The sequence below is a fragment of the Lycium barbarum genome, chromosome 3, assembly GCF_019175385.1.
Source record: "Lycium barbarum isolate Lr01 chromosome 3, ASM1917538v2, whole genome shotgun sequence".
Taxonomy (NCBI): Eukaryota; Viridiplantae; Streptophyta; class Magnoliopsida; order Solanales; family Solanaceae; genus Lycium; species Lycium barbarum.
Genome location: NC_083339.1, coordinates 49,735,551 through 49,746,220, shown reverse-complemented (window position 1 = coordinate 49,746,220; position 10,670 = coordinate 49,735,551). Strand labels below are relative to the sequence as shown.

At 33.3% G+C, this 10,670-nt stretch overlaps 2 protein-coding genes across 2 annotated transcripts; one reads left to right on the top strand and one right to left on the bottom strand.

Annotated features, from left to right (window-relative positions):
• Positions 1 to 333: 333 nt before the first annotated feature.
• Positions 334 to 3,963, top strand: LOC132631156 (probable WRKY transcription factor 26). Its single transcript, XM_060346755.1, has 5 exons — positions 334 to 796; positions 1,030 to 1,170; positions 1,957 to 2,528; positions 2,623 to 2,781; positions 3,253 to 3,963. The coding sequence occupies exons 1-5, from the start codon at positions 464 to 466 to the stop codon at positions 3,698 to 3,700; spliced, it is 1,653 nt and encodes a 550-aa protein (XP_060202738.1). The 5' UTR covers positions 334 to 463; the 3' UTR covers positions 3,701 to 3,963.
• A 112-nt stretch (positions 3,964 to 4,075) lies between these two features.
• LOC132631157 (CASP-like protein 4B1) lies at positions 4,076 to 6,184 on the bottom strand. Its single transcript, XM_060346756.1, has 3 exons — positions 5,465 to 6,184; positions 4,755 to 4,890; positions 4,076 to 4,670 (listed from the first exon to the last, which is right to left on the bottom strand). Exons 1-3 carry the CDS (start codon positions 5,758 to 5,760, stop codon positions 4,479 to 4,481), a joined length of 624 nt encoding a protein of 207 aa, XP_060202739.1. The 5' UTR covers positions 5,761 to 6,184; the 3' UTR covers positions 4,076 to 4,478.
• Between the last annotated feature and the right edge of the window lie 4,486 nt (positions 6,185 to 10,670).

Below are 10,670 nucleotides of genomic sequence, written 5' to 3'. Positions count from 1 at the left end.
GTATTCTCCCCCTAGTTTTTAACTATCAAGATTAAATTATTTTGTTTGACGTAAACATGATAACGCGGGGAAATATTTGTCTTATCTGTGTCATGTGGCTGCTGATTGTTGTACGGTGTTATTAAACGTAGAGGATAAATACCCACTTCCCTTTTGATTCAGCCGCCGAGAATTGGTCAAACCCACAAGCCTTGACTATCACAAAAATTCGAAGAAGAAGAAAAAAAAACGTTTCCAAAAATTCTACGGTCAAAGTTACCTTTTAGCTTCCTAGAAAAAGCCTAAAAGACCTTAAGGCCAAGAATTTATAAATGAACACACCGCAACTCTTTTCTTTTATAAAAATCTAAGCATTCATCATTTTTTCCTCTTAAATTTTTTTGTCAAACCAAAATCCAATATAACCTTTCAAAAAGTTTGAAAACTTTCTTGTCCTGTTTTTTTGTTTCTTGAAAAAATTTATATGGCTTCTTCAGGTGGAAATATGAACACTTTTATGAATGCTTTTAACAGCAACAACTATTCTTTTTCATCTTCCCAATTCATGACTTCTTCTTTTAGTGACCTTCTTTCTGATAATGATAATAATAACAACAAGAATTGGGGATTTAGTGATCAGAGAATTATGAATAATTCAAACAAAGATGAGATTCCAAAGTTTAAGTCATTTCCACCATCTTCTTTGCCAATGATATCATCTTCATCACCAGCTTCTCCTTCTTCTTATCTTGCCTTTCCTCCTTCTTTAAGTCCATCTGTTCTTTTGGACTCACCAGTTATGTTTAACAATTCCAATGTAAGTTTCTTTGCTAATTTCTTGAAATTATTTACATTTTGTTTAAGCTACTTTTACTACTACAAAAACAGTAATTAGCAACAGACAAATTTTGTAGCTAAGCTGCAAAATCTGCCGCATTAGTAACAGATTGGGGATGAAGTTCGTAGCTATTTTCAGTTTTTTTTTATTTTTTTTTTAGTGTTTTTACAATATTGTTAACTGGTCTGACCAAGAATTTTATTTCTGAGCAGACTCTTGCATCACCAACTACAGGGAGTTTTGGTAATATGAATTCAAAGGAGGATAACTCAAGGACTTGTGATTTCTCTTTCCAAAGTAGGCCTGCGACTTCATCATCAATGTTTCAGTCTTCTGCTCCAAGAAAGTCATTGGTATATTTCCTTATTCTTCTTCGTTTTTTTTTTTTTTTTTTTGCTTTCCCTATCATATATTAGGTTGTTGGAAATTTCGAATTTGTGTTCTATTGTATAATATTGGTTTGAGATAAGCTTAAATGAAACGATATGATTCGTACAACAGAAGCGTAGTTATTGTTGTATTCTATAAAATATCTGTGTAGCATTGACTAGTAGTTATCCATTTCTTTTCATGAACCTTTAAGAAATTGTCAAGCTTATCAGTTTCATTGACAGTTAATAGTTGAACTCTCCAAGAATATTCCAATTCCATATCATGTCTATCTCTTTGCTGGAAAGTTTAGTTTTTCAAATGAAACAATTTGGAAGTTGAACAATGAGTATTTGGTCGAATTGAAAAACGTGTATTTGAAGTTGAAGCTGAAAAAAAAGTATTTAATTTGGAAGCTAAAGTTGCGTTTGGACATGAATCTCACTTAAGTTTTGATTTTCTTTTTCCTCCATAGTTAAGTATTCAAACTTCAACTACGGAGTTCCAAGTTGAAGTTGAAATAACGAACAAAATAGTAAAACAAACATTTATTTGCAAATATTATTTAAATGCTTGCAAATAATATTTAGTTTGAAGATATGTTCAGTATTTACTGGTCATGACATGGAAGCAAGATTGCAATTTGCAATAAATATAAACGACAAAAGTCTACTTAGACCAACAACCATAAGTTGTTTCTTTTCTTTCAAGTTTCCTTTCCATTGGAAATCTCTAAACTTGGTTTTGTTATAATTAATTGGATAAAACAGGAAGACTTAATGATAAGGCAGCAACATACAAATGAATTCTCAGCAACAAAATTAACTGGGGTGAAATCAGAAGTGGCTCCAATTCAAATCTTCTCCCAAGATAACATGCAGAATGATCCTACTCCAGTGCATTATTGTCAACCAGCTCAATATGTTAGAGAACAAAAGGCAGAAGATGGATATAATTGGAGAAAATATGGGCAAAAACAAGTGAAAGGAAGCGAGAATCCGCGAAGCTATTATAAGTGCACGTTTCCCAATTGTCCTACGAAAAAGAAGGTCGAAAGAAATTTGGATGGACATATTACTGAGATAGTTTATAAGGGGAGCCATAATCATCCAAAGCCTCAATCCACCAGAAGATCGTCTTCACAATCGATTCAAAACCTTGCTTACAACTCCAACTTGGATATAACAAATCAGGCAAATGCGTTTCATGAAAATGCTCATAGAGATTCCTTGGCCGTGGCAGACAATTCTTCAGCTTCTTTTGGCGAAGAGGATGTTGATCAAGGTTCTCCTATTAGTAAGTCAGGAGAAAATGATGAAAATGAACCCGAGGCAAAGAGATGGTTAGCGCGCTTAACACAAAATCTTTAAATGTTTTCCTTTTGTTGATACTTGATATGGAATCTGAATGTTGTGTCGTGTTAATTGTCCTTTCAGGAAGGGTGACAATGAAAACGAGGTCATATCATCTGCAAGTAGAACAGTACGTGAACCTAGAATTGTAGTTCAAACCACAAGTGACATCGACATTCTTGATGATGGTTATAGATGGAGAAAATATGGACAAAAAGTTGTCAAGGGCAATCCAAACCCAAGGTCAGAAATCCCTACACTATGAAATTATACTCCCTCCATCCCTATTTATGTGATATAGTTTGACTGGACACAAGTTTAAGAAATAAAGAAAGACTTTTGAATCTTATGATCTAAAATAAGCCAAAGATATTTGTGTTGTCATAGATCATCTCGTTAAGCGTAAAAGGTAAAGTTTAAAGTTAAATTATTTTCAAATAAGGAAATATATCTTTTTTTTTTTACAGACTAAAAGAGAAAGTGTATCACATAAATTGGGATAGAGGAGTAGTAGTTTTTTTTTTTCTTGTTACAACATCTTACTATGCAGAGAATTGAATGAGCAGTTAGCATAAATAGGGAGTAAAAAGAGAAGATCAAATCTCTTATCACACACACACTGTTCTTAGTCATAGAAAGCTTCTCATTTCATGTCCTTGAAATTTTGAATGAAAAAGTAAGTCTTAATGTGAGTTCATTGCTATGTTTTTGCAGGAGTTACTACAAATGCACATTTACTGGGTGTCCAGTTAGGAAGCATGTGGAGCGAGCGTCTCATGATCTAAGAGCAGTTATCACAACATATGAAGGAAAACACAACCACGATGTTCCAGCAGCACGCGGTAGTGGGAGCTACGCTATGAATAAACCGCCATCTGGCAACAACAACAACAACAACCATATGCCAATAGTTTCAAGACCTTCAGTATTGACTAGCCATTCTAACCAGGGAATGAATTTTAATGACACTTTTTTTAACAACACAACACAGAATCAACCACCAATCACCCTGCAGATGCTACAGAGCTCTGAAAGTACTTCAAGTTATTCAGGATTTGGAACGTCATCGGGATCTTACATGAACCAAATGCAGCACATGAACAAGCCGATAAGCAAAGAAGAACCTAAAGATGATTTATTCTTCAACTCTTTTCTTAACTGAAATTTCTTTATACCAAAATGCCAAAAAAGATAGAGATTTCTTTCTCAAGTCACTGTATTCATTGTAACTTATGATGGTTTTTGTCTAGATTACCTAGTTAGGTTTTATGATCCTAATAAGAGTTAGTCCATTATTTTATTTGTTTTTAGCCTGGATCTAGATTGCTTAGCAGCTGTAATCCCACATTAAGATTTTTTTGTATACTTGAAAGTTGATATACTTTTTTTGTGGAAAATTGAATTTTCATTCTTTAGAAGTTGCCATTCAGTCGTGTCCCTCGGATTTTCTCGTTTTTATTTAACCATAAATCAAGAGGATACTTCCACCAACGATATCAGGGTTCTTTTCTAGACTTTGAAGATAAACTACATTATTAAAATGGTCACTTTCTATTCAAATATAGTTAAATCTACAGAAGCATTGTCCCCTTAGTAGGTATCAACATTATATTTGGTACCAGCTTTTCTTGATGCAAATTTCAGATTTGACTTCTTCTGATATGATGTTCCTGGAAGTTCTTGAAAATTTCTACTCCTCAACAAATTGTTATAGATATTTAACCACAGAAAGAGGACTTCTCCAATGAACAAAGGGTCTATACAAACAGATAAATTTGTACTGTGATTTCTTACATACAGGTTCCGTATAAACAGTGAAGGTCTTTCTTGCTTAGACACAAATGATATACAAGGGAAGAATGTGGGGGTTTAGTAACAAATGAAGGAAATCTAGAGAAACAAAAGAATTATCAATAAAACTTTATGTTTTATTATCCTTATCAGATGTAGGTTTGGTTTGAAAGTTTATATCCAGAAATGATAGCTGACACTGCCAGAGCTAGAAATGCGACGAACTCCATGCCAATTGCTGATGCTGAAGAATCTGTGAATATATTGTCATTGTTTTCTCTCATTCTATTTGTCAGTGGTACCGCAGATGAAGCAGCTGATAATAACAAGTATGCCATCAACTGCAATTCAACCACGGTTCGAAATCAACGAATAAGTCACTGAATTTACAGTTCTATTATGCATACCATGAAAAATTCACAAACCTGATCACCAAAAAATTCTAGCAAAGCTAAATTCTGCCGCGAAAATATTTCGTTGTTAGTTGAAAGTTCATGAACGTGTCTCAGCACCAGCAGTCCTGTATACAATGTGGATAGAATTGCTATAGCTAGCACATACCTGCATTTACCCAAAACACAATTGAATTAACAAGATCATAAAAAAAGAACAAAAACAAAAATCCATGATATTGTTAGAGACGGACTTAGGAGTCGTTTGGTAGGATATATTAGAGAAAATAATACATGTATTAGCTTTAGTATTATTAATCCCTTGTTTGATAGTGTTTTTCAACCTATGTACACCCTATTCAATATTATTCTTACACATAGCAAACCATGATATTAGCAATACAAGGGTTATTAATACATGGATAAGCATAGTTTAAAACAGAACTGCCCCTTAATACACCAAATCAAACCGTGGATAAGAAATAATCTCGGCATAACTAATCTCTTCATAACTAATCTCTATATTACTAATTTCAGCATTATTAATACATCATATCTAGTACTGTTCTTATACACTCTAACAAACGACCCCTTAGCGAGCTAGGAGTGAGTTTAATCGACCCTAAAGAATAGTATAAATATTAAGTTTTGGACGCATTTTAAAGAATTCCGAATCTTGAAACCCGTTAAGTTTGAATTCTAAATCCAAGTCTCATAATAATAATGTGATATCAAATACATACCTATATTCTTCATATTTATCAAAATCTCTCCAATCCCCATGCTTATTGCTAGCCATTATAATAAAAGCAAGCACTGAGAAAACCAAACCAATACAACGCAACCCCATACAACCCTTCTTCAACAAATCTTCTCTCTTCCATCTCTCGACGATAGGTCCCACCCTGGTGCCACCAGGCACCGGAGTCCCGCTGCCCATATCTCCGGGCACCGGAGTCTGGCTCTCTGTATCTCCGGTGCCCGGAGGTGCTGTTGGTGTTGGTAAACCTGTTAACTTATGATCATTTGGATCTGACATATTTTTAAAATATCAATAGCTTTTTCGACCAAGGGAAATTTAAAGCCTTAAAAAATTGAAAAATCAATATGGGGTTGGAAATTTTTGGTAGAAGAAAAGGAATTGAAATTGAAAAAGGAAGTTGAAGTGCCTCAAAGGCAAGAACCTTGCATAGATAGGAAACAATCTTTTTGTGAGTTGTATTTGACAATTCAGTTGTCTTTGTATCTTTTTTTCTTTTTGTGGATTATTCTAGAATTAGAAAGAAAATTGATGATGATTATGAAGAGGGCAATGATTATTTTTGGAAAAATTGTTGCAGGTGAATTGCTTGAGTTACATTGATATGATTGAAGAAGATGAAATGATTGGTTGAGCTGTGAACTTCCGTCTGGATTGTTTGTAACAAATTTTTGTTGTTGCAATTTTATGTTGTCAGGTTTTAGATGGTTGGGACTTGGGATTGTTTAAGTGGGTCTTATTGAGTCTACGTGGATTCCATGTCAGGTCCTTTGAATCCTTTCTTGTGTCAAGTGTGACAAACAAGTCATATTATGTACAATTGGGATGTTAATTTTGAATAACAAATTTTTTGGCCTTGACAAAAAAATCACTAATTGCATATTACTATATAACTAAAGTCATATAGGTTTTAAAATAAATTCTATGGAACTAATTAACATTGTTCAAGTCGTTTGATGAGTTGAGACATATATTCAAAAGAGAAAATGTATATTACTCCCTCCGAATCAATTTGTTTGTCTGACTTTGACTTAACACAGAGTTTAAAAAAATAAAGAAGACTTTTAAATATTGTAGCCTTAAATTAAAAATATGTGGAATGTATCAAAATGCTCTTTAATCTTGAGGTCTTAAACATTCCATGTGGAAAGTTGAAATTAAAGAGTTGTCAAAAAATGAAAGAATTTTTTTCTGAAACGGACTAAAAAGGAAAGTAAGGCAAGCAAAGTGAACAAAGGGAATATTATATAAAATATTTTAATTTTATTTATTAATGCACTTTGGAGATCGGAAATAATTTCTCTACCTACACATAAGATTTGCGTACATTCTATCCTCCTCTTACCTTATTTATAAGATTACACTTTTATGTTGTTGTAATGTACTTTGGAGTCCTTCATACTATGTCGTTAACAAATTGTATTTGTCGTTTTTGATTAAGAGCTCCAACGTTATTTTGGTGGATTTTATGTGTTAAAATAATTTTTTTTTAAAATATCCTAATTCTTCTACTTTTGACTATGACTGTAATTTAAAATTATATTATGTTATACTTTATGTTGGAGCTGTCAAGACAAACAAGAAGCGATTTACTAACAGCAAAGTATGAGTTCCAAAAAGATTTAATTATAAAAGAATTTTTTTCACAAACAGCTACCTTTTAGCTCCTTCCAACGACCTATAACTACATGTTCTATAATTACAATTCGTAGCAAGATACCTCTGTATTTAGCTAGTGGACGGGTGTACTAAAATATAGTATAAATATAGCTGAAATACAGACGCTGGGCTAACTGAAAGTGCTATATTTATGGAAACAAAATCTGTTCCAATTTAAATTATAATCAGTTTTATTGCTCCCTGATTCACGCAAATATCCTCCCATTCCATATCTCATTCAAACAGCTAACAAATTCAAAATAAAAATGAATTCAAAAAGTACATTCATATTTTTAACCAAAAATAAAAAGGTTCAAAAACTAGTTCATCAAATATCTTTGAAAAATAACAATATTAAACCAGTGAACAGAGCTCGATTAGAACGACGAATATATATTTGATTCATCTGTTGAAATATCGAATTCAAGTTGAGTTCATAATTGAGGTAACAATGTTTTCACTGCAAACTTTTTTTTTCGTCTTTTCTGAAATTTTGAATACGAAAACTCAGATTCATAGATTCAAAAATATTATTGTTTCAGCTAAATTGAATAGAACACATTGTTGTATTCGAAAACGACAGGATAATGATAATCGTAACTGCGTTGATCCGTCATTCTGGTTTTTGGAACGATCAGAACTGTTTTGTGAATTACAAAATTGATGTTGTTGTATTCATTGATAATTGCAATTACGATGAGTTAGTTTCTACGATTACAAATCAATTAAGCGTGGATACTGGCAGGAAAACTATTTCAATAAAATATACTGTTGAAGGCGATTTTCAACCAATTGAAATACACAACGATATGGGAGTTCGTGTTTACCTTGAGCTTAAGAGAGAAAATAGAGTTTTGGGGATGTATCCAATGTGCGTTAGTATTCATGATTTTGATGTTGAGGATGATGCATCTGGTAATCGTATTATTAGAGATGATGTGCTGCAAATTGGATATAGCGAGAATCGGGATGGTATGGAAGTTTGTGATTCTACAGGAAAGGCTGTTGTTTTGTTTGAGAATGATAACAATTTGGTAATTTCGAAACCGGAAGCGAAAGGAGTTTTTGTCGATCAAATTTACCAGGATAAGGAAAATTTGAAAATTGTGATGACGAAATACGCAATTCGTGAAAGATTCAATTTCAAAACAGAGAGATCGAATGCTATAAGGTATGATTTTCTAAATGTATTCTAGTAACTGAAAGTGCAGATGTATTTTTGTTATATTTGTACTATATTGAGATGATTTGTTAACTTATTTAGCACACTGTTAAATTAAAAATGTTTGATGCAATAAATTTCTGATATATTTTTGTATATTTCAACTATATTTAATTGATTCAATATGTACTATTTGCATTGTATTATGTAGCTATACTCTGGGATGTTGGTCGCCGGAATGTAAATGGAAGTTCAGAGCGTCGAGAATTGGGGATTCTGAAATGTTCAGGGTTAGATCTTTCGATGACGAACATACATGTCCGTTGAAGGACAATGTGTATTCACAAAGACAAGCAACAAGTTGGTTTATTGGAGAAGCGGCTGTCAAGGCGAAAATAACTAACCATAAAAGGAAGGTCACACCTGGGGATATAATAGACGATGTTAAAAACGAATTCGGCGTGGATGTTTCTTATATGATGGCATGGAGAGCTAGAGAGAAGGCTATAAAAGATTTCAGAGGTGATCCAGTTGATTCATACAAGAAGTTGCCGGCCTATATATACATCCTTGATAAAACGTATCCTGGATCGCTTGTTAAAATGCATAAATCACCAGAAAATGAGTTTATGTATTTGTTTGTAGCACTCAAAGCATTCATAAAGGGATTCGAGTGTTGTAGACCAATAGTTATAGTGGATGGTGCACACCTTAAATCAACGTATAATGGTACATTTGTGTCGGCAAGTACTTTGGATGGAGCAGGTATGTGTAATTCTATTCTATGAATGTTTTTCTTTATAAATACAACAATATGCTATTGATTTGCAAATAAAGCTGCTAAAAACATACTCTGGATATATTGCTGGTGTTAATTTGTGAATAATATATGCTGAAATACACTGTAAATATGTGGTGAATATATTGTAAATATATACTGTTGTTTTATAAGATCAAATTCAGTTAAAATATGTGTTGAATATATTATAAATATATACTGATTTTTGTAGGTAATATCCTACCACTAGCGTATGGTGTGATAGATTCTGAGAATAATAAGTCCTGGACGTGATTCTTTGAACTGTTCAAGCAAGCTTATGGTGTTAGGCAAAATATGTGTGTCGTGTCCAATAGACATGAAAGCACAATACACGCAGTTTCTAAGGTGTATCCTACTGTTCCTCATTTGACTTGTATATGGCATTTGTGGAAAAATGTGACAAAGCAATACACAACAAACAGTGAGGTGTTGAGTCCTATATTTTATTCACTAGCGAAGGCATACAGCCAGGATGAGTTCGATAAATTGATGGAGAAGATTGGGAATGTTGATATTCGAGTAAAACGATACCTAGAAGATGCTGGAAGGGATAAATGGTCTAGGCTTTATTCACCTGTTAACAGAGGATGGACAATGACTTCGAATATAGCCGAATGTATTAATGGAAAACTGGTTGCTGCAAGAGAGTTACTTATTTTATTTCCTTGAAGAAGTGAGGAAGATGTTTGGTAGATGGAATTGCACAAATAGAAAAAATGGTACCTACACATTCACAACACTAATGAGGCGATATCAAGAGATGTTGTCGATCAACGAGTACAAATCAATACGAATGAGGGTATCTTTGTTTGCAACAGAAAAATTTAATCTATATTTTACTATATCTAATCTATATTTATCTATATTCCCAATATGGTAAAACTGCCAGGTTAATGCTTGTTTATTGGTTAAATGGTTCTCAAGTTGAAGCGTCAACTGAATATGTTTACACAGTGAATGATGGACCGAGGCGTTTTATAATCGATTTGAAGAAGAAAACTTGCAGTTGTAGGATGTTCCAACTGGACGAGATACCGTGTTCTCATGCATGGGCAGTATTGAAGAACAAAAATTTGACTGCTGATGCATATTGTTCGGAATTATTCAAGCCAGAAACAATTGTGAAAATATATGATGTGCCGGTTGATCCTCTTCCCGATGAGACCGAGTGGAATGTTCCTAAAATTATATCAGATGAAGTTGTTATGCCACCGATCTATAAGAGACCCCCTGGGAGGCCAAAAAAGAAGAGGGACAAGCCATTACAGGAGTTGATGATTGGTAAACACAGGAATGCTTGCGATAGATGTGGATGTCTTGGTCATAACAGGCGTTCGTGTGATAATCCGCCGCTCAATAAGAAGAATAAATAAGTCCATTTTGATTTTATTTGTTAAGACAGTTCTACTTTAAATTTCTATTAAAAATAAAAAATGAATTCATCTTGAATTCATATTCTTCTAGTATGATTGTATTTCATATGGTTGAACATCCGATGTTTTTCGATGTTATGCTATATTGGTGGTTTAATGGGATTTGGAAAGTTTA

Excerpts from the sequence above, each read along its gene's own strand:
- LOC132631156 (XM_060346755.1), top strand. The coding sequence starts at position 464 with ATGGCTTCTTCAGGTGGAAATATGAACACTTTTATGAATGCTTTTAAC. Across the intron at positions 1,171-1,956 it reads CTGCTCCAAGAAAGTCATTG|GAAGACTTAATGATAAGGCA; the intron begins GTATATTTCCTT and ends TGGATAAAACAG. Across the intron at positions 2,529-2,622 it reads GAACCCGAGGCAAAGAGATG|GAAGGGTGACAATGAAAACG; the intron begins GTTAGCGCGCTT and ends TTGTCCTTTCAG.
- LOC132631157 (XM_060346756.1), bottom strand. The coding sequence starts at position 5,760 with ATGTCAGATCCAAATGATCATAAGTTAACAGGTTTACCAACACCAACA. Across the intron at positions 4,891-5,464 it reads GATAAATATGAAGAATATAG|GTATGTGCTAGCTATAGCAA; the intron begins GTATGTATTTGA and ends GGGTAAATGCAG. Across the intron at positions 4,671-4,754 it reads TAGAATTTTTTGGTGATCAG|TTGATGGCATACTTGTTATT; the intron begins GTTTGTGAATTT and ends GTTGAATTGCAG.